The sequence below is a fragment of the Vidua macroura genome, chromosome 1, assembly GCF_024509145.1.
Source record: "Vidua macroura isolate BioBank_ID:100142 chromosome 1, ASM2450914v1, whole genome shotgun sequence".
Lineage (NCBI taxonomy): Eukaryota > Metazoa > Chordata > Aves > Passeriformes > Viduidae > Vidua > Vidua macroura.
This window is the reverse complement of record NC_071571.1, coordinates 132,690,256-132,715,229: the sequence shown is the minus strand read 5'-3', so window position 1 is coordinate 132,715,229 and position 24,974 is coordinate 132,690,256. Positions and strand designations below refer to the sequence as shown.

Sequence of the window (24,974 nt, the reverse complement as noted above, 5' to 3'; positions counted from 1 at the left end):
ATTTCAAAACCTAATATTTTAAAACCAAAGCATTCCTTGCTTAATTTACCCAAAATCTTACTTTATTTTTCATTCTCTCTGACTTTGAAACTACTGAAATAAGACAATAAAACTTGGGAGCTCCTTTAAAACCCCTCTAATAAAAAGCACTAGGATGCATAAAAAGTATCATAAAGTTTGGAAACACATAGGGGTTTTTTCACTTCCTTTTCATCTTACCTGAAGTGTAAGGCACTTAACTGCATTCCACACTATTCCAATAAATTCTTTCATTCTTTCCTCAGGACTTCTGCAGTTTTCAGATGAGTTCAGCACAGTTTTCACAGGGAGTGACAAAGGACGAGATTCTAATGCAAACAAAAAAAAGACAGTTTCAAAAAGAATATCTAAGTAAGTAATATATTTACTGATAGCAAAGAAAAACAATTTTACATTCTGAAAGTCTTTCTCTCACTGTGTATATCTCACTATGCACATAATAATAATAATGTGTCTGTATTAGTTTTAAACTTGTCAATACAACTGCACCAGTTAAGCCTTGTGAGAAATACAACACAATAAAACTACATGTTCCAACTTCTTCAACATGAACTGCTAAGAAAATATTATGAAGAATGTTTGACTTAAACAAATTAAGACAGTTTTCAAAGTGTGATAACCTATTTGATGATGCAATTGAAATCCAAGAGGTTTTCACATACATTGCTGCCGGTGTCATCTAAAGGTATCACCTTTCTAAAATTGTAAGAAATTACAGACTACATTAAATAACGGCCTTTAATTTGTTTTCTTTGAAAAAAATCCCTTTAAAAATTGAGTATGCTTCCAAAACAGGCATAAAAATTAAACTATTTTCATACTTTGTCAAATTTTAAGGTACTAAAGTATTAAATATTTCAGCAAAATTCAATGTTTTCTAATTAAAAGAGACATTTCCTTAAACTGTTAGTTATTTAATAACATGAACATGAAAAGATTTTAGAAATGTTACATTAAATATAAGCACACTAGAACTTCAAAGCAGGACTGTGAGTGGTGCATAGTTCCTTCTGACATGTTTTGCAGAATATCCTCCTCCTTGTGTTTTGGGATACCCACAGAACTACTGTCGGCTTATTTGACATTTCTAGTTTTGGCCTATGTGTTGTTGAGCTGACAAAACTGCAGGAATAAATTACAAGGACTTCATGACTTAAATTTAAACTAAATTGAAATCAGTGTGTGACAATTTATGTCTACCGATTTTACAGCTAGGAGAAATCTGTGGCATGAAAATTACAGAAAAATTCTTAAGACAAAATTATGGATCAATTGATCTAAGGGAAGCAAAAATATATGGTCCTTGATATGCATCACTAGTTCTTCAGTAATGCAATGAAACATGGGAAGATTTAAAACTGAAACTTCTAAGTGGTGAACTTCTGCCAAAAGAATGCAATGTTAATGCCACTGGATGAATTAATCAGTGACATTTGCCCCATCAAAGCTAGAGTTCAATAACATTATCAGAAAAAATCCCTCAACGAATAGTATTTTTAATCATCTTAAAGAGAAATATTCACTTCACTGAACTGATGGAGAATCCAAAGATTCAGAGAGAGAGGTAGTCAAAAGAGTGAAAGAGGATTTTTATGGCTGCAGGATAATTAGTCCTCTCAGAGATTCCTGGCTCCAATTATGGATATGTTAGAAGGATATGGAATGAAAACTGGATCGTGAGAGGGTAACAAGCGTGACATTTCAGGATTGTTTGTTGTCAGCTGTTCTGGAGAGACAAACATGTAAATTGTCCATCTGGAGAAGCAGCGTGCAATAGCTGTTTTATAACATCTCACATGGACAGCTTCATGCCATGAGGTATGCCCTCCATCCACATTACGAATGGATTAAGTTAAAACAAAGAGATTAGTCATGGAATAGCTGTTCTCCTTTAACTTATTACCCCACCTCAATTCACACCATCTTCTCTGCAGTCTTCTGTGCAGTGAGGCCCTACACTACACATTCACTACAAGGTAAGAATCAGGAATAGCTTGAGTACCAAGAAATATTAAAACAGGAGCCATTGAAGCACAGACCTCTGGAACACAAGTGTGGGTAAGGGTGAAAATGGCATACAGAGTCACTGTGAGACTCAGAGAATTTCACAGGTCAGGATGAGTTGATAAATACAGTGTAAAACCTACATATTCTACAATGTATTCAGCAGGGACCATCAACATCCTACATCACTTAACAAGTGCATCCCTCGTGAGTGGGATTTAAAGCTAGATTTCATTCCAATCTCCCATATTTTATTTGCAGGAAAACAAACAGTGCTAATTCTCTCTCAATTAGTGGAGTAGTCAGCAACAACAAACTGTGAATTAAAAATAAGATTAGCTGACTGAAGTACCTCCTGTTTTTCTTCATTTATGTGTAATTAAAATCTGAAAAATTCCAGGAATATCCATGATAAAAACCAACTTTGCTATAATCCCTCAAGTTCAACCAAGAGATCAAGAAAAAAGAAAGTCTCAAAACCCAACAGACAGATAAAGAACCGTTCAACCATAAACCACGGAAAATAGAAAAGGAATAAAAAATATATTGGAGTAGAAAGAAGAAACAAGCTAAGAAGTAACTCCTGAAGAGAAAAGAAGAAAGTAGTTTTTTTTGGTTTTTTTTTTTTTTTTCCCTGTACTGTAAATCCCAGAATTTTGCCTGAAAGGATGGTGGGAAAGAAGTGTCTTAATTCCCTGTCAGGCAAGGAGATCAGGAGATGACATTTGCTAAGATGCTGTCAAGTGTGGCTACCATGTGTTTGTCTAGTCTTCTACAGTAGACATGTAGACTGGATCAGCCTCATCTGTCTCAGGATGAAGGTAATTTACAAAAGTAATTATGCTACTTAGGTACTATTGAACTGAAAACCTTGAAACATTTCCTGGTAATGTAATCAGTCTTGTGTTCAACACAGATGTCAGCAATAGCTAGATAGAAAATATGATTTGTATGAAACACTTCCAAATTGATGTGGGGACAAAAAAAAAAAAACCAAACCAAAAACCAACAAAGTGGGGACTGCTTCAGCTTATACCAGTTGAATTTAAAAAAACCCCAGTGTACAGGAACATAAAATGCTTCTATTCTTATCTTTTAGTCCCTTACTGTTAAATTGGTGCTTTTGTAAACATCTACACCACATCAATCACACATAAGCTGCTACACTTACCAATTTCAGAACACCCTGGTAATGAACAGACTTTTAAGGAAAAAAAAAAGGACTAGTGGAAGAAGCATTTTTCATAACTCATTTAACAATTTCTGGTTAAAGTACAGTGGGAGTTCCAACTTCTACAAAATTAATCATTAAAGTACTCACTTTGTAGGACATGCCACCAAGCAAGACTTATAGGTATAAGCTCCAGTTAAAGGTGTCTTTTTTATATAGACAAATGTCTCATTCTTTACGTTTTTTAGCCTACTAGGAATGAGTTTTTTTAGAACTTTGATCCAGAAAATACATAAGTTTTGAAAATAAAAAGAACTTTTGTGAAAATAACACTACTCTGTGCTATTATTATTCAGTGACTTAAGAAATAGAAAAGGGAAAAGAGAACTTCTGAGGATTTAGGACAAATGGACATTTCCTCAAACAATTCAATGCAGAAAAAACCCACACATCAGGGACTTCTAGTACTGGGTTGAAGAATATTGATAATCTGCAGACACTGATGGCCTCATGCTTTCCTCTCTCCTTACAGCTAGCAATTAAACTGAAGGGAAATACCTTATTCCTGATTTCTGTGTGGCACAAACCTATCAGGTCTCAATCTCTCTGGCACAAGATGGTCTCATTTTTCCTGTCCCACTGTGTGCCTCAGATTCCTCACCCATTAAGAAGGCAGCAGCTTCTTTCTGACTGGAAAAGGTCATCCTGCTGCAGGCAAATCCACACTTTCACTGGCGCCCAAAAGCTCAGAGTACTCCTCCTTCAGGACAGGTCCACAGCCAGGCAGGCAGCAGGACCCTCCTCTGTCACATCTCATAGCCCAAAATGTGTCATGTACTCAAAATGTGGCTGTGCCATGACCTCACCAGGATGGGTAAGCTTTCCTATCACCATCACATCACCTGTCATCTAGCCTCTCACACACCAGAGGGGAGCTAAGCTGAGGAAAATGCTGTTACAGACTGACCATAGTTACCAAGAGCCATGGCAGCAAAACACATTGAGAGAAAAAAGCAATCAGAGCAAAGTGTTCTCCCCCTACATCGCTCTGTTTCTAGGAAGATGTTTCCTCTACTAAAATTGGAAGCAGTCTGCATGGAGTCAGAGCACTCACTTGGATTTCTTTAACAAGTACTCAGTTTCATGAATTAGATATGTCTTTCCATGAAAAAATAAACCCAAAAATACTAAGGTGTTTTGCAACAAATGCAACACCCTAAGGAATTGATCAAGGACTCTAAAGGGTTAGAAATAAGATCAAAATGCCGTGGAGGAGAAAATTCAAACTTTAAACAACCCCCAAAAAATCAAAATTGCCTACACACTCGCACACACATATATATATATATTAATTAAACAGAAGATGAATTGTTTTCTCTATATGTGAAAAATCCTGCAAATTACCCCCCAATTAAACCCCAAATAGCCATCACCTTTGTTCTGTGATTTAACATTAAAACATTTTACAAATACAAGGAATTGCAAAAGCACAAAGGAATTATTTTTAAAATACTCCCTATCTTAATGCACTATTTTCTCCACCATTCAATTTCAAAGTTAATCAAAGCAGCAGCTCACTGAAACCATGCAGAGAAGCTCAAACCTGCATTGATCAATGTTTTCTGAACCATCAGTGCCTTTCAGAAGTCTTTCACTAATATTCATAAGACATTAAGACTATGTCATAAGACACTCCCATTCCTGGATGAATGATACTTAAATTATTCATTTTCTAAGAATAGACTATGTTAATTACTTTTTGAAGTTCACATTCTCCATCAGAATGTTTGAGAATGTTTGAGAAAGCAGTACCTAAACGACAGCAGGAAGTCCTTTTAAGCTTATAAAAATATGCGATATATTTGCCAGCATACTGATTAGTCTTTGCATACATAATTTCTTTACTAGCCTTCAAGCATTTTTGCATTCTACTTTGTGTAGATAATACATAACTTTTATCAAGATAATAACTGAGCAACACAGTCCCTGACAACTCATGAGAGTGAGTTCCTTATATGCAGGGAAATGGCAGCAAAGAGGTGTAGTGACTTAATTTGTGTGCTCATCCAATAAGTTAACAGCAGAGTAAGTGTTAAAACACAGAGGCTTTTAACATATGTCAATAAACAAAGACAAATGTGATATTAATGTTGTGCAACAAGAAAGGATCTTTCTGTGTGAAAGTGTATGTTGGCTAGGGAATGCCTATGGTCAGCATTTTCTCCCACCAAATTCCTAATGATTGCTGCACTACTTCTGGCAAAAAATACCTATTTAGTTCTGGGAACAAAAATAAAAGAGGACTGATGCTTTCGTGCAAATCAAAACCAGCCACTCAGAGGCCAAACTGAGCTACTAGATTCGTAATTACAAAAATGTGATATTTGTGTGTTCATATCTAAAGTCCACGCCTGAATTTATCTTAGTATCACTTTCCATTCCAAATACAATTTATACTATGAAGTAAGAATTTCAGCTTTTGGATCTGCAGTAAGTTCTGATAGATGTGGAATTCTGCCTAGTACTCTGCTTTTTTAAAAATACATATAAAGTTCCTTAGTCTTGTAAATATAATCTGAAAATAAAAAAAACATTTGTTCTGTCTCAACATTGAATTTCTTCATACAGGAAGAATGTTTGACATACTACATTGGCTTTGAGCTACTAATGTTTCTGAAATTCACACAGTGAACTGAAGAAATCATGTCACCATACCAAAAATGTTTAACATTTTACTAGCTGACAAAACTCAGAAAAATTCATTTTTTATATAGATATTTGACTGTCCAGACATTTTAAACTTTCTATAAGTCACCTGTGCCTGGACACCTTCCTTTGAAATAACCCAAGAACTAAAGACCATTTATAAAAATCTTAGTATTTTCAGGCACCCTAGGTAAATGTGCATCAGATTTAAATTCCTGATTTTTTATTCCTTCAAGTATTTTACTTAACCTATTTAGCATCTATTTAATTTCATTCATCTTCCCAAATTAATCATCAGTCATACATTTCATAGTAGGCATGAATAAACGATAATCATTCAGTTCATTGAGCAGAAATAGTGACCTACTAATTCAAATACTTCAGATAATCCATTGATTTCTCACCAGACAGACTTCTCTCACATTTGCCAGGTTTTTGCATTCCAACAGCTCATTTTAGCAGGAATCTAACTCTGCATTCTAGTCAGACTTTAAGAAAAACAAAAATCAGTAAATGCACCCAGTTTTGCTAAGTACAGGTCTTATTCTGCTACACCGGAACTTTTCGGTAGAAACTTTATTAACTTAAAATAAAACTTCAAATAAAAATATCAGTTTATCTGGCATCAGCTGTCCCAAATAAAATAGAGATGTGTTTAAATTTAAAGCCTTGTCCTTTCTTCAGTTTTATGTAGAAGTATTTAATAATGGTTCAGAAATATCTCATGTATACTTTGAAGGAATTTTAAGAATTCCTTCCATAAAGCTTTCAAAATTCCCATTAACACCACAAAATTCCAGTTATAGTAAGTATCTAACAAGCAATGCAAGTTTTATTATATCTACACTATCAAATGTTAAGAAGTGATTGAAAGAAAAGATGGGGATCTTTCTTTGCCTGGTTTCCTATGAAAAGAAGGCTTATGCAAGCCTATATTCTCTGCATATGCAGGCAATTAATTTGCCTGTCTTGTAACTCCTTAGGTATTTGCTGGTCAAATTCAAAAGGGTAAATATTTCAAAGATACTATGTTTCTACAAGTTCTGGGAAAATAAGTAAGCAGGGTAAACCAGCAAGAAATTGTCAAAGGAGCTCTGTCCTTATCAGAATTCAGGTGATTTATACATAACAGAAAACATAAAGTCTATCTAAGACAAGAGTTCTCAATTTTCTATTTATGACACCATTCTCCATCTACTTAAAATACAAACAGTAAACTAGGGGTAATAGCATCTTTAAAGCTTTCAAACTCTTTAATTATTTCTCTTTAAGAACATAATTCCAAAGAACAAAGTATCAGTGTTTCAAAACACAAGAGGTTTTTCTAAAATGCAATGCTTTTATATCCTTTATTTCTCTCCATATGCACATACTCCTATGCAACACACCTACACTTCCTGCAGAGTGAAACAAGGCTGGATTCTCTTTTCAGCTTTGAACTTGGAACTGATACTGAATTTGTGGTGGAACTAAAAGACCAGTTTGAGGTGTGAAGTGCAGACCTGGTCTATGAAAAATGTTGCCCCAAACCCACCACTGTTTAAGTCTCTTTTGCAAATGCTCTTCCAATCTGTCCACCAGACAATGAAATGGAAAAGCCAGGTGCTAGACATAGCAATGAAAAACATCTGCCTGCTTTTGCAGTCCTGATGTACACTCGTGACAGGGCTGAAATGCAGTCACCACCTGTACCATGAGCAAACAACTCACTGTTGCATAACAGGGATCAGCAAAATTTTGTCTTACAAGTCTGTGTTAGTCATGGGACAGAGCATTCAGTTTTCAGCTGCTTTCATAACAGGTTATGGAGCTTACTCCAACCAGAAAGTTCATGTCTTCTTGAAAGATACATTAAATTCCATTTACCTACCCCTTCTCTTGACTATAAGAAAAGACAACTTTCAGGATTCTGAGTGACAAAAAATTAATAATCTTTTCAGCCTCTCTAAAGTAGCTTCTTTCATTAAAGGCCTTCTTCATACTAAGAGCATGTATGAGGCTACTTAACCACTGTTACTGAAAAATTAGATGCCATAATCACTGGATTGCACCTCATAAGACAGTGTTAAATTTATGTCTGTGATTTCATGGTTATTTCCAAACTGATAAATGTCAGATTGTGGTAGATGCTAGTGAAATTATATTTCACTGTCATGGCTAAAAAAAATTTTTTACTGCCTCACCAGGAGGCAGTAAAAAATCCAAACCACAAAACCCCCACACCCAATTCCATCTTTGATCATGGAAAATGCTACATTAAAAAAAAAACCAGTGAAAATAGTTATAATAATTTTAGAAGTACAAAAGAAAATTACCAAGAACACATCTTGAATGTGTGAAAACAGACACTTGGCCTTAATTCATTATTTAACAGTGTGCCCAGGATAGCTTTCAAAGATTGCCCTTATCATCTACTGCAGTCCATGCTATCTTCCTGCTTAAGTATGTTACATGTATTACAGAATTACACACAAATACAGCAATCATTTTGCCTCTATCCAAACATGAGAGTTCTGCCTCTATGCACTCCTACAGGTCTGTGAATCACTGAACAAACATGGAAGTGCTGAATTGCTGAGAATGGGAGAAGTGGGTGGACAGAAAAACAGATGGAGCCTTTTCTTTTCAATATTCTTTATCCCCCTCCTTGTTTGCAGCCACATCATATCAGATTTAAATCATATATTCTACTATCTTATTCTGGGTGTGAAGCCTCTGTGGTTAAGGAGATTTATAAATACCTACAATTTGGGACTTCAGAACAGAAACCCTGGATTTTCAGAGACAGATACCATATAGATAGTAGTTTTGCTCTTTTCCCAAGCTTCATTTTTGGCAAGGTGTCAACAGCCATTAACTAATAAACTGAACCCAATGTTTGAAATGATTTTACACCTGTGATTACAAACTGCATTGATTTAGTACATAGGGTTGGTTCCTTGCAGTTCTCAAGGGAGTGACTGCTGAGACTGCTAGACTTGAAAAGAATTAATTAAAAATTACCACCTGAACAGCATGATTTTAAGATAAAATCACTTTTAATATGCAAAGACCATGCTTATCAATGTAAGATCTGTTTTCTTACAACTTGGAACATTTGTTCTAAGCCTTGATGATTAATAAACGTGAGGTATACAAGGCCCGCTGCCTCTTTACCTAGAATTTTTTTTTGTAGAATTGGTAACGTTAGACATCTAGATCAATAATCAGTGTGGTATTCCTGCTGTAAAAAGGTGACAGAAATAATGAAAGAAAACTCAAAGAGAAAGTAGGTGAAATTAAAAGAGAGGAAACAAAGTGAAAGACGGTAGGAGGGAGGGACCCAGAAAAATTACAAAGAAGAAGAATCACAGGCACTCTATTTTTAATTTAATAAACTATGGTCACTCATTCATCATGTTCCAACATATTATACTGCTGTAAATAAACAAAGTTTCAAAGAAAGATTACACTGAAACTTATCTGAGAATGACATTTCACCTTTCAGATTTGCATCCATTCAACCTTTTCTAACCTCTGTAACTGGTGGCTTTGTAATCAGAGACCTTTTATTTTGGTGACACAAAATATGTGTTAGCTTATGTATGTTAGTCCCCTGAATTTTCCACTACAAAGCCAGTTTTGACAAACCTGGCAGAAGAAAACTCTAAAGGAAAAGATTCCAACATCACATGAAATTTCAGGAGACTATACGCAGAACAAGCTTGCATAGCATTGCAGCAGGACATGGCTCTTTTTAAATAAGGGAAATCTGTGTGGTCCACTGAAGCAGAGAGCATCTATTTTATTACTGAAGCAGAGAGCATCAATTTTATTACTATACAAGGCATTTGCTCTTGGACATTAATTTTATATTTTTACTCACACTTTTTGCACATAAATATCAAATATTTAAGCTATATTATACCCACCATTTTATCTCCAGAGTATAACAAATACATAAACATTTTAAAATACAAGTGTGATGGTTTAGGCTGGGGTTAAGTTAATTTTCTTTGCAGTTAATCTGCTGTCTTACTACCAGGGATAACACGACAACTCACTGCTATTCAGCAAACAGATTTTCTGGGTTAGCTCCTTTTAATCACAAAACAGCATTTAACTACCATTAATGAACAAGACTGTAATCCTATTTTCAGCAGACAACATCTTGAAGTGCTTCATGATAATCTGGAAATAAACATCAATGCAAAGGAAAAGAGAATTTGTTCACTGTATTTCAGAAGGATCACTAAAAGTCTCAGCTGGATAGTAATTTTTTTTGAATGATCACCTACTTTACTTCTTGCAGCCAGTACCATATGTATAAATACACTACAAATTCCAAGAAAACCATATTATCTTGATCAGTGGTAATGAAGTTTCACTTTAGACTCTTAAGTGGCCAGAAAATACTCCTAAAATAAATAATTTCTTGAACTCCATAAGCAGAAGTGCCAAAAAATGCACTTTCTATGGGTGAGTGATTTTGAAAACAGTAAATTTTAACTGTTTATGCACAAATCCTGACTTCCACAGATGCCAGACTTTAAGCAATGTAAACAGACTGACTGAAATTAGAGATTAATCACAGTGTGAAGTCTGACAACATTATGGACTAAATACCAAGGTGAATAGCAGATATTCTACTGAAAGCAGATCTCCTTTATCTCATTTTACAAAATATGTTACATTAGACTATCAGGGCCCCAAAGACAGCACTAAACAAAAATGAGAATTAAAGAAAATGTATTTGAAAACTATACATTTGATTATTTTTAATTTTAAAAGTTTTAATTTCTCTAAGCTGTTCCATAGTACTTGCACAGCTGATGCTGGCATGTTGTGGTGGCAGGTTAGTGAGGGAGGTTGCAAATGCAGACTGGATAGTGTCAATTAAGTGATTTACCTGTTACTGTTTTTGTTTTGACAGGACTGCTGGCGTACTCAGAGGCTTGATTTGACTGCTGCCTTGCCAAAGGTGCACTTCCAACTGAAGCTTCATCCTCTTTCTTTCGAGTTACTGACACACCAAGCGGAACAGCTCCTACAGACTGCTAAAAAAAAAGTACCTTGTGAACCACTGAAACTCAAAACACATTAACATAGAATTATGGCATTGTCATGAGAAACATGTTTTAAACGACAGATTTGGAAATGTATAGAAGATAACTTGACACACTGATTGGAGCACAAATATTTTGAAAACAAATTGAAATTAAATGCTACATTCAGATTTGCACTTGTAATTCTTCATTTCAGTTCTGTTAGTCAGAGGAAAAGCTCTATGAAAATAAAAAAGTGAAATAAAACTAACTTTAGAGTACCATGGTTGTTAGCCAACCAAAAACCATAGGAATAATGTTTAACGGAAACTGGAAAATTTTAGCCAGTTATGAAGAAGACCCAAAGACACTTATTAACCTTCTTGAAACTTCAAAATATAGGATGTATTGGTATTTCTGCATTATTGTGCTTCTTCCTAACATTTTAAATACAAGATTTAACTGACTGCTACTGATTTTGAACTGTTATGACTTTCAAGCATATCAATAAATGAGAAACTGCTCAAAATGTGAAACTGCTGGCATATACAAAAATACACAACCGTAGGCATTAAAACAAAGTTTGAAAGACTGCATCCTTATTTTAAGATTAGAAAAGAGTGATGTGTATTAATCCACATGGATTCTGGAACAAATGAATAGTCTATTGGCTTTGTTATTATTTTTTTCTAATGCAAGCAAGAAAAGACAAAATTATTAAAAACAATCTGATCCTCAATGTTGCTATACAGTTGGCTCTGAACATTTTTCTGTAATATCAGCTGCTATGTAAATTGAAGATGCATCCCAGTTGACAAAAGCAGAATATTTCTACCACTGATTTTGCAGAAGGTTATCATTTAAAGATGACAAACTTTTTTTCTACAGATCAGACATTAGGATTACACGCATCTTAATTTTTGTGTAATTTAATTTTGTTCGTATTGGAGTGAAAATGTAATCCATATAGCTGTGTAATGAGAAACCTCACACATTGCATTAGGAATCTCTGTGGGAAACAAATTCGTGTGAGGCGGGCAATGTGCTTGTAAATTTTCTCCAATAGAAAACAGATCACTGAATCAAGCAGTGTGCAATATGTGCACACATACAAAACCCCAAAACAAACACAAAAATCATTTAATTGAAGGAGAATGGCTTCCAAACGCCTTCACCATTTTCCACTATAAAAGTAAATTAAAGTAAGACAATCAGCTATTTAATCCTACTCCAGTGAAAACAATCCATTTATATATACAGTGGTATGCAAAGTTAATAGAAAAATACTAATTTCAATGACAAACAGAACTCTCATCTCTCCTCCTCCCTCTGAATGTACAGTCATTAGCTTTGTCTCCAAGAGCACTAAAAAGTTTTTCTGGAGTACAGTAACATGCCACCTTGGCATACCCTCTAGTTTTAGCAACAACAAAAATCCCCATCAGCTTTGAAAAGACAACCTTTACACCACAGAAATACTTCACACTTGCATATAGAGAGAGGATCTGAAGTTTTGTTAACTTTCATCAGACAGTTTACATTACTTATTTTCAAAATTTTGCAATTTATCTGATACAATTTCATAAGGCATAGCCATCTGCAGCCTTCTCATGACAGCAACTGTTGAGCCATGATTTGGTAATTCTGGATGTAACATTGCAAGAATATTGACTTGCCAAAGTGAAGCAAGAATTTCTGAAGAATGAATGCAGACAATACAGGACTGTACAGAAGACAATAGGATGGAAATACTGCCTGAAGAAGCTGTATCTATTTCTGAACCACTGAAGAAATGGATCAGCAAAATATAATAAGTTACACTACTAGTCAAAGAGTGAAAAACATCAAGGCTATCACAGCCAGATAAAGCTGGAAAAAATTATGACCAGATATTGAGTGCTGATCTGGACAATGAAACAGCTGTTTTATCTTTGCTCACTGAAATCAAGCCTGATGTTGCGCTGATGATGCCCAGTACAATCTTGTCAGGTTTTTGGCAAAAGATTTCTGGTTAAAAGAATCCAGAAGATGAAAGATCAGTCTTGAACTAGATGGAAAAGGATCATCAAGATTTGGGGTTTAGCCACAAACTGATGAGGAAATTGTGGCTTGGGAAATAGCAGATGACAAGAGCCCCACAGCTGTAAAGGAAGACCAATCTGATGAGAAAGGAGACACTGCAGGCTAGTGCTATCATAAGCATTTCATCACAAGATTCCAAAAAGCCAGCTATAAAGTAGGATGTAGTAAAGCTCAAATACACCTACTTGGGATTGAGATTTATGGTTACTAATTGGTAGTGTTATAGAAGATAAAGAACATGTAACAGTTCTGGAACTACAGCAGCTTTTATATGAGACTGTTTCGTTGACACAAAGTCAAAATCAGATTTCTGATTTCTAGAATATTGATATTCTAGAATCTATTTCTAGAATACTGACAGTTTTATCAATGCAATGATGTTTTGTGGCAATTATATACAGAATACTAAAATACTAACTCTTCACATATTTCAGAAGAAGAAAGGTTACTACTTTTCAAATGTAATTAGGTTTTTAAGCAGTGGCTGAAAAACTACAGAAAAGCAATCCTTTTCTAAATTTAATCTTTATTGGCACAAATAATCTGACACATTACATACCATGTTAAGTATGTGTACACAAAACACACATATATATGCCATTTAAGCATGCAAATAGATCAATACATACCAATTTAAAATTTTTTTTTACTTCATACTACGTGGTCAACATGACTTTGGAAATGATAAAGATCTAAAGTCAGAGAAGGGCTCGGAAAAGCAATAGCTAAAAAATAGCTCACCAAAAATACAACGGGCCAAGTATTTCCTGATTTATGTGGAGACATGCCAACTAAACCTAAAATAAACCTAAAATATCTGTAAAGAGGACTAATTTGCCTTAGGTGAATTAGTATTTCATTTTCCTTGGGATTTTTTGTAATTAAATATTTTATTTCTGAATTACAACTTCCCAAAAATGTGAGGTTGAAGAGACTGCAGGCAGATCTGGGAGCATGAGAAATGAGTTTTACAGAAAACTTGAACAACTGAACAGGCAGATAACTTTCATTCAAGGGCTGCCTATACAGTCACCTCCCTGATAACAAACCAAAGGCAAAAGAATACTCCGAGATAGGAACCTAAACATTATCACTGGTTTGTGAAACATCAAATTCAAAAGCTTGAGCCCAGACATGAACTGCTGTCCTTGAGATGGTACAGAATGCAGCTATCCCACACGGTGGATGCTGCATGCACACAGACCGATGGTTACACGGGCAGGAGCTTGCAGCTAGAAAGCAGGAAGAAAAATCAACAAAGTCTTTGGAGTGGGGATGGATGGCAGTTCTGCTCAACACATGGTGTTTATTGAACATCTGAGATCACTGTCATGCAATCAGTATCTAGCTCAGAGAACAATATTTACATTTGCTTACAAGACTGTCCAAACTGTACCAGAATGAGCTGTGACAGCAAGGAGGATCCACCCTGTCTACCTTGCAACAAGCTCTAATGACATGAAAATGCAATCACTGCTCGACTACTGAGTTACATTTAATTGTTTTGATTTCTAAGATAACTGGTACACCTAAATTGTTTCAGAGAGTTCAAATAAAACAAGGCATTAGGCCTAGTTCCCAATTAAAATTAAATGAATGGATAAAATTGCATTAATTAAAATTAACTGCTAAATAAAAAGACTTGCTTCACCCCTGGGGTGCACAAAATCACCTTCTTTCCTGGCAGGTGGACTTGCTAATTCAGCTGAAATTCTATGACTGCTTCAGGTAGGCACTTCAGGTATTGGAAAAGTGTTCTCCTGACATAAAAGACTGATAACTGATTAGCTGTAATGTTTCCAAACTTATGTGATGGACTGATGTCAGCCAAGAAACCCCTCATTTTCACCAACTGATGAAAGCATTCCATCAGCAGTTTCAAGGGGCCTCTGAAAGCAGAAGATACAAGGTTTGAGTTCCACGTAGCTTTAGTTCCTTAAACAAGAAGCAACTTCATTTCTGTATCCTTCAGAAACTTAAATGCCTTCCATGGGGTAAGAGGTAGCAGATCCTGATAGGGATAAACACAATGCTTCTGACCTGCAAGCAATATCAGAAATCAAAATCTATTATAATCTGAGAAATCTCTGTGCACCAAGAAAATAATTATGTTTACTATAGAAACATGCTTGTTTTATCAAAGCATTTCCAGCTATTTTTTCAAGGTAAAAAAGAAATACGAAGCAATACAGCTCTGCCCTCAACAGCCAGCTTTGCTGCAACATGGAATACCCCTAAATTTGGGTACTGAAACTTCCTCTTACATTCTGTCATTCATTCATTGCCACTCATTATCAGACGCATTTGGCTCTTAAAGCATCAAGGACGTGCAATATTCCAAAAGTCATTCTAAGACAGAACTATTTAAAGGATCTACTTGTTCTACAAAAGACTACTGATCAAATCATAATGATAAAATTATTTCATCTTAGTCAAAAATTCCAGGGAGATCTTTGATGCAGACTTCTGAACAAAGTACCACCCAAAGTACAACATCAAGGTTGGTATTACCCTCAGCTCATGACGAACTTTCCATAAAGCAGTGAAAAGATTTTATAAAGGATGGGAATACTGCCTGAAGAAGCCATATCTATTTCTGAACCACTGAAGAAATGGATCAGCAAAATATAATAAGTTACACTAGTCAAAGAGAAATGGTAAAGAGAAAATGAGCAGAGAAAAAGCAGAGTTGAAGAAAAAAACACTTGATTGAATTGAATTGTTAATGACTGACTTTTTAATCCACCTACACAGTTGAGAAAAAATTCTTGGGTTTGAATTGGGATACACAGTCTCTCATGGTGTAGATGTTCAAGAAAGAAGGAGAAATCTGGATTCTGAAGTTACATTCCAGTGTTTTAAAACATGATGAATCTGGAAGAAGTGCAATGTCATTCTTTGGTTGTTTCTATATATGACTTAGAATGTTCACATTTACCTCTTGGGTTTAGATCTGCTCTGTTACTGAAATGCTCCTTAAATTAGGTAGTAACACATGCACGTGTATGGAGCAGCCAAAAAAATGGACAGAAATATGAGCAATATATGTGAGATATACTTTAGGCATCTATGAGTATATATTTTTGATAATTCAGTCTTTCCCTAAAATAACTCATTTTAGCTCATAGAAATCAATAATGTAAGTATTGACAAGTTACAAAGGCTTTACATTAATGTGGATTTGAGAAAGATGACACACATTGATTTATAAATTCATTGCAAAAAGCATCACACATACTGACTGACCCATATCAAAGTATAGCTAAGGCTTCTTCTCAAGGAAAAGAAACTCTTCAAATTTTTATCTTGCAAAGCTAAGTGTAGGCTTTTAAAAGAGAGTGAGTATATGAAAAACAGCATTGGTTTACAAAAATAAAACAAGCCACAGCTGAAAAAGTCTTTAAAAATAGTCACAATAAAACATTAAAATTAAAATTACTAAAAATTACTAGAAACAAGGCCTTGCTGCCACAAGACTCACCAGAAAAAATCTTCCAAAACATGTCAAAATATTAAATTACTGAAAACATGGCCTCTAATCTTGGCTTTGTTTTGCTTTTCATTTGGGAGTCATCGTTAACAAGCTATAAACACCATGAGTACAAGAAGTCACTCCATAGCAGAATCTTTGCTAAATTCTGGTCAAATTAACCTTTCATAAGCATTTACAAAGGATTTACCTTCTCAACAGGGCATTCAGACTAAAGAAACACAAGGGGTTTAGGCAGAGAAGCAATTGGTGCACAAACTACTCCCACACTGAGTGTTGCTACACTTACAGCTCATTTTACAAAAACAATCCATACAGACTAAAATATTCTTAAAAAAAGAATACCAACATAATGGCCTTGGTTATCACACCAGTTGTACAATTCTTAGCTGCTGGGCAGCAAGGTGCAAAGAGAGCTTTGCCTAGCAATAGTCCAACAGCAATAAATGAAGAGGGGTGATGCTCTGGGCTGCATGTACCCCAGCATGGCAGTCAGTCACTGCTCTGTTCCAGCTGAATAAAATGTCACTGAGGCCAAAGAGACATTGAAATGTTATGAGTTTTGTAAAAATGCAGCTTATTATGTTCCATATTTCTAACTTGTCATGCTCTCAGTTAAACCCTGTTAGAACAGACATGGTGAATATTTCAGCAGATATAAAATACATGTACTACCAAATTACCATTATAAACCTAAACCTAAAATCCCAGAAAAATAGTTAAAAGGCAAACAAAAATGAAGAGATTCATATGTAAACGTGTCCCATCCCTGTGGGGAGCCAGACAATCCCATCCCCATCCTGTATGCAAGCAGGAGTTTACATCACTATAGTTGTGCTGATAAATAAATTAATACTTTCATTTAAATTATTTTATCAAGTACTAACATTATGAGTTTAATGTGTACACAGGGCCAAATATACTGAAAGGTTTCCTAACTCTGCATTTTCAGATAGAACTTACAACTCAAAATGATAGAGCAAAAGCATTGTTTTAAAACTTAAAATGCCTTAATATTTAAGATCTCTGAATCATACAAAGAACTTCTAAAGAAAGTATTTTCTTTATTTTTTTCAGTTGCAATTGCATAAGACCGACAGTTAAAACAGAGGAAGATAAGAGCTTTACCAATCAATAACATTTTGACCCTAACTCTTGCTTGAAAGCTTTGTGTCAAATGGCTGTTAAATGTTAAAAAATTAGGAAGGTTTTACAGAGCATTTTTGTTTGGCTATACTAGTTAGATTACGATAACAAGCTGAATGTTTCCAAAAAATAATGTACAAGGCCTAACTTTCAATAGAATTCTTATTCTAGTATAATTACAGCATTATATAAAGAAAAAAGTCTGTGGTTAAGCATAACTTATTGCAGGTATTGTTTTCTTTTCAAATAAAGTTTCTTATGACTGCTACAGACAATTTAATTTGTATTATTACATGCAGTCCATTACCTCAGTCATTTTAACAATGAAAATGGTATGACATTGACAGTTAAACTCATATTTTAAAAAATTTCAAATTGCTAAGACATTTTTAATGCTAATAACAATAGAATTGTGATACAGTAATTTTAATCTGAAATAGATGATGAAAAATGTATAAGGCTGTATGAGGTAATGACACAAGTCACAAAATAAATATTTATACAAAATTTGGCTAAAAATTTCACCATTGATGATCAAAACCAGGGACAAACGAGTTTCCTAATGTAGTCACTTTATCCATCCAGTCACCCAGCATCAAAAGAGAAAGCACTAACAGCTGATTAAATGCACTGATATTAAAGAGAGACGTTTTATACAAACATTGGAAATAAGCAGGATAAGCAGGATTGATTACATTTTGGAAGGCTACGTAACAATAAAAATTAGATAAATGGTGTGTTTTGCAACAAGACATACACCAGGAAATGTGCTGCTCCAGTTATGATGCAGGAATGAATAACTCAATACATTTAAAACCAGAGTAAATTTATTAAAACAATAATAAAGCTTCATTGTCACAGAAGTTTTTCAGATGCTGGTACAGAATGAGCTTTAATGGCACTCAAATTAATGTTTGACAATTACTACCTAACAAGGTAATTTGGACACAAGAAACAAATGTTTACAAGTCACGTTTATCCTCCCACTTCAGGGGCCCAGAATGAAACTTCTTTGAAGTGTACAGTGTTCTACAGTTATGAGACAAATACTGAGATTTTTAATTTGCCACTTAATAACTGACCACTTATAAGTGAGACAGAACATCACTGGTGTCATCAACCACCAGTCTGATCACCTATAGCACATTTAAGTTCTAGGAAATTCTGCCAAACAACAGTTATAAGTAAGTTTAGTTTCAGGGAAAACCAGTGTTCTTTTCAGTTTGGGAATACGTGGCATGAAAATCAGGGTTAAGAACATGACCAAGAAACCATTGCTCCACGCAGACCCCAGGCCTTAGCTTCTCCTACCTTTGTCAAGCACATTGTATGCAAATATGTATTTTGACATGATATACAGGATCTGCTACAGCACTCACTTCTGTCAGGTTATGAACTGTATGGTTCATCTCCTATTAAAATGGAGGTGAATAAGAGCGCTGACTTTATAACCAGTTATGCAATTATTTGATAGACCATCACAGATTTTAAAATATATGTACTATTTAGACTCAAGGTTTATGAAGTCTCAGTAGTTAAGAATAGTTGCAAAATAATAATCCTAGAAGGTGATCACAAACCCATCTTCTTTGTTCTTTTAATTAGAAACGAAAAAGTTGTGAAAATTAAATTTTAATATGCCAACTTAACATTTTAAATAATTCAAAATAAGATCAACAGTACGAGCAACAAACTACAAGGAAGCAGTAATAAACTACAAATACTTGGAAAAACACACTACTTGGCATATATTGAAGTGAAAGCTTCCCCTCTCCCCATCCCTTTTCCTCCTAGAAGACATACCTGCTGAATGTGTCTGCTAACTCGTTTCTGAGGTTGGTAGATAAGCCACGTATACAGGACTGGATCAACATTAATTGCTAATCCTTGTACACTGGACAAGAGAACTGCACCTGCACACCACAGAAAAGAGAAAAAATTAAACTACCTGCTCAAGAATCTCCTTATATGTATTCAGTTTTGTTGCACACAAATCATCTTTAATGCAGACTTTTATTTGGCTTGGACTACATATATAATAAATAGTAATACTTAAAGAATAAACTTCAAAAACATATTCAAAGTGAGAAACTTACCAGCACTATATGCACACATAAAAACATGCAGCAACTTGCATATTGATTTGCTTATTACAACTTTTTGTCAAGAAAAATGCTTGTTTTCACAAAATTGCTTATGCAACTGAATACACACAACACCTTCCCTCAAATTCTCAGCCAACATTAACACTCTGCAAAAAAGGAGTCAATAAGACCCCTGACAGAAAGGGAAGAATATAATGCATGACTCCCCACAACCTCAATTAAATAAACCCACATTCTAGGACAGTGAGTTCTTTTAATAAAGACAGGCCTACTTTACACTCACTAGCTCTGCCCAAAGCTCAGGACAAACATTTTTCATGTAAACAGGGTCATGAATAATCTTTAGAGATGAGTTAGGCAAAATAAGGCAAATTTTGTAACTGACAACACTGGCAGCTTCCATACTGTGAGCTCTTAGGATTTTCCTAAGCTTTACAATATACCTTATTTTCTTTAAATCTCACTTTCTAGGACCTAGGATTACAAGACAGGGCTACATTATTTCTTAAAAGTAAACTTCTAGTCTTCTTATGTTTGTGAAGAAAACCTTACATGGCAAATGTTAAGGCTCAAAATAGGAGAAAAACTATGTCAGTACCCAGAAATGTTAGCATATAAATCAAACCATGCACACTAAAACCCTAATTATGAAGCACTATCTCCATTAAACCTGCATTAAAAGACTGATTATACATTGGTGAGGCTTTTTTTCTTATAGTACTGATAATGTATCTATTACAGCAGAATGTAATTACAGAGCTGTACAAACCAGAAGCAAATGGGTTAATGGAATACAAAAGTATTAACTAAACTGAAAAATTGTAGCAAGTAGTAGTAGGCAGTTATCTTTTCACATAAGCTTTGCAATTTTACAACAAATTAATATATGAAATAATGAAATAAGTAACAAAATAAATTTAAAACAGAAATCCTGGTTACTGGAAGATCCCATCACCAAATGCCACAGAATTCCAGTAGTTCTATAATACCAAGAATCATAGCTCCTAAAGCAATATACACTACATTTACTCTGTGGTATACAATGTAATTATGCAGCAATCTGAATTTAATAATAAATTCAAATACATTCGGAAAGTTTGACACACAATTCAATGTACTTTCCAAAAAACAGTAAAAACATGCCTCAAAAGACACATCAGCAAAATCATAAATGGGAAATTAATTAAAAAAATATAAGTTATGAGTTTATTGTATATAGCAAAATTTTAAAACCAGCTGAATTCCAAATGGCAGGAGACCCACCAACCTGGGGTGACACAAGCAAAGCCTGATGAGCACAATGGGAAAATGGCAGTCAGGAAACACACAAAGATAAATCATCTGCCTAGCCCAGGCTTGGAGTTGGAACACACACTGTGAGGAACTCCTATACACAGATTAGTCCATGTGAGCTGAAGGTTTTAAATGTCAGTAATAAACCTTGGAAATAAATCTGTAGTTAAAGGAAAAGCCAATGTCAACCATAAATGGGTAACATGCAAGTAAGATCAGTGAATATGCCTTGTGGCAGGATGTGCAGGAAACCAGAAAAAGGAAGCAAAAGGTAACAGAGGATTGATAAAATAAATGTTACAATCATTATCTTTTATAACATATTTATATGCCAATGTAAAAGACTCCTGCATCTTTAAGAGACACCACCTGTTGTCAGCAATACTTAATGAAAGGTTTAATGTACATGTGATATGAAAAGTGGGAGACAGACCTCCCAATGAGTGCAGCAGAAAGGCAGCCTACAGGCAAAGTCAACAGAAAATCCCACATTTCTAGCAGACTCCTGAAAAGAAAAATACAGTGTTACTGCAGCATATCATTCTAGGAACTTAACAGAGTTTCTTGATTACTGAAAAAAATTAGCTACAACTAAGAAGTTCAATACAAGTAAGTCAAGCTTTGAACTGAAACTCTCCATTCCCTTCAATGAAGTCAACACTAGCACAATCCCATAAAATTCTACAGTAAGGCAGCACAAATAGGAAACATTTTTCCAGTTTTCTTTTGATAGCTTGTTCCTGGTTTATTAAAAAAAAAAAAAAAAAACAAACCAACCAAAAACCCTCAGTAGAAGTACTGAGATAAGCAGTTACATTATTTGCCTTTCAATTTCACTGTCAGGTAACTTCAGCTTCCTACTAAGCCACATCTGTCACACTAAATTACTAAAATTTACTGCTGTGTTTGCTACTCAGCCGCTATTATTTAAGGGCTGTTTAATCACCTATGTAAACTTGTTTTTTGTGTAACAGCTTTCTTAAAAATTAATATCTAGTAAAAAAAGTTTCTCAGATTTGCCTCCTGTTTTCATGTCAAAAAAATAAGAATCCTCCCAAGTTTTTAAGGAAGTTCCCACTAATTTGAGGATCAAGCTTGAAGCTGGCAGCAGATTCCTCACACTCCTAAAAAAAAAATTAATTGCTATTCTGTCTCCATCAATATGCAATGCTCGAGCTCCCTGAATTTCATTAAGATTGTGGAGAACTTTCTTTTCTCTCCTACCCTTTTCTCCTTTTAATTAAACTTACATTTTAGAAAAAAAGCAGACCTTAATCCCATAGCATACTAGGGTTTCCTTTCCAGATCTCAGTTCTGGCCAGAGTTATCTATTACATCTATCTAGTAACAGATTTGAAAAATAAGTATTGGACCCAACACCACGTAATCTTTAATGTTTGAGAATTTCCTGAGTCATGGTGTCATTTGCCAGGCTCAGCTTGGGCAAATAATTTCCTTCCTTCACAAATTCCCACTCTCTCTCCTGAAGGAATAGGAGATGGTGAGGCTGCAATCAGGCAGAGGAAGATGACGAAGGGAAGGCAGCAGAGGACAGCGATGCTTGGCACTCTCATCCTGTGGATGAGTTTCCTGCAAAGTGTCCTTGGATGATGACAGCTGCAACAACAGCACTCTTCTTCCCAAGGGATGGGGGCCTGCAGAAGATAACTGGGGCCTCCTGCTTGGGTTGGCCCCACTGCCACCTCCTCCCACTTGGAGTGCTGAGCATAGGCTGCTGGAGGAGCAGGGAGGAGAGGGGTCACCAGCCTGGGGCTCCCGCATAGAAACTCAGGGGAAAAAAGTGAGGAAAACAGGTAATGTGGTACACTTCTGGTGAGGTGGAAGAGGACACCCACCCTGGGAACACAGCTGCAAAGAACAGAGGCCAGAGGGAAAGGCAGGATGGGTGAAATATGGCAGAGTCCAGCAGTAGAGTTGTGGAGCTGAGGAATGTTCAGTCATCACAAAAGAACAGGAAAGGGCCCCAAATATCAAAGAAACACAAGAAAAGATGAAAGAAGCAGAACAGTGAAAAAAGAATGTGGAAGTGAATGAGCACTTTGGGAAGGAGAAGGAAGGTGGCAACCCTTGGCAAAAAACACTTTTTGGAGCTGCACAAATCTTATGAATGAGTAAACTGCATTACTGAGTCATTCTGAACAGTCCGGAGGAAAAAAAAATACTAGGAAGACCAGACAATAATCTTGCCATTTATGCACCTGAAAATGAATTTTTGCCACAGTGAAGGACCACCACCACCCTAGCAGAATTTTTTCCAAATTCTGCTCTATGTGTATGCAGTATCGAAACATACCTTAATATTATTTCCAGGAAAAACTTCCAGTAACACATTTCAGAAATCCCCCTATAAAATAAACTGAAAAACCTCTATGGGAAACTGAAGTTTGAGTAGATGTACATCTTCTGTATGTAAGGGATCACAAATATGAACAAATGGAGTGACCTACAATAAAGCCTAATTCTGACAAGCTTTGTATATTTATAATAACTACCTTAAAAATACTACACCATCTTGCTATATAATCTGCATCATGAATTATTTTAGCATTGAGCACTCATGACTCCTAGATATCTCAGGACTCATGAATGATACATAGATACTACAGGTTGAGTTAGCATCATTCATTTAGTATCTACTTATTTTAAATGACACCTGAGAGAAGAAATATAATTTTTACTTTTTTTTTTCTTACTGTTTTGAAGGGCTTTTTCACTAAAGCATACTATAAAAGTGCAGATCTGCATATTACACCCAAGTGAAGAGTTCTATTTTATAGAAGTATATCAGTAACTAATTCTTTCTGCTCTCTGACTCAAAGCAGATGCATTGTAAATCCCTAAGTGTGGAAATATCTAAGTCTGTTTAATTTTAGCCTGGGAGTCAACTAAGGGAAAAAAACTCCTCTTTACTACTCTGCTTGCTGCCAGTATGGCTCACTTACCCACATTCCAAATAGGCTTTACCAATTAGTTATCCTGTGACACCACAGCCATTTTCAGTAACATCTCAAAATGAAGAATGAGAGCTGAGGAGTTAGAAATTGCAATTACACTGCATAAACATTAATCATACAACTTATTGGTCTACTTTGGACTATGGAGGACAAAGCCAATATGACTGTCTTGCAAAATAATCAGCTTATCTAAGAGACACTGTCCTGCATTTCATCCTGAACTGCTGAGTCAGACAAGGGAAACAGATACTTCAAGCCACATCAAAGTTTACATGACTGTGAAAGTTATTTTTACATTATAGCTGCTACAGTAAGTTAATAAATTTTGTCTAACTACTGAAGTATATGTCTGCATGTCTCTCTATTCAAGGTTGACTTGAATGCCTGCAGATGCAAAGGTTACACCAATTTTATCCCAAAAAAAACCTCCAAGTCTACTGTACTTGCATAGAGTTTTACATTCTCCAAGTGCTTAAAATAACTCTGAGATCAATTAGTTTAGTTGATTAGACCAATATTAGAATATTTCACTAAAACAAATGTAGTGGGTTAACACTTTCCCTTTAACTAAGGCACTTTGGTCTGTAACATCAAACTCTCATACAACACTCTCATACAAGTTAGTCTCTGCTCAAGAATACATATCCCACAAGATTTTAACACCATTCTTTTTTTTTTTAATTAAAAAAGCTTTTAATATTCAAAAACATTCACTAAGAACATACTTCTACTGCTATCACGACCTTCTAATTCATATTGAGGTTTATAGCAGAAAACCATTAAAAAAAAAGAGAGGGTCAACATCATTATTTTTATTTAAAAAATAGAGAAAAAAAAATAGAGAAAGATAACAGATAACTGCAGTTATCAAATGACACAGCAGGACCCACAGATAGAATTCAGATGTTAAGTTATATGCCACAGCTAAGTGGCAAATAT

General features: G+C 35.2%; 1 protein-coding gene across 4 annotated transcripts in view; it reads right to left on the bottom strand.

Moving 5' to 3' along the window:
• The window catches only part of VPS13B (vacuolar protein sorting 13 homolog B), a 429,427-nt gene that overhangs the window by 215,877 nt on the left and 188,576 nt on the right, over positions 1 to 24,974 (bottom strand). For all 4 annotated transcript variants that reach the window (XM_053998051.1, XM_053998068.1, XM_053998077.1 and 1 more), the window contains exons 20-22: positions 19,466 to 19,575; positions 10,809 to 10,956; positions 220 to 347 (exon numbers count right to left, since the gene is read on the bottom strand). In XM_053998051.1, coding sequence (XP_053854026.1) covers positions 220 to 347; positions 10,809 to 10,956; positions 19,466 to 19,575 — 386 coding nt within the window. The remainder of the gene's footprint in view (positions 1 to 219; positions 348 to 10,808; positions 10,957 to 19,465; positions 19,576 to 24,974) is intronic.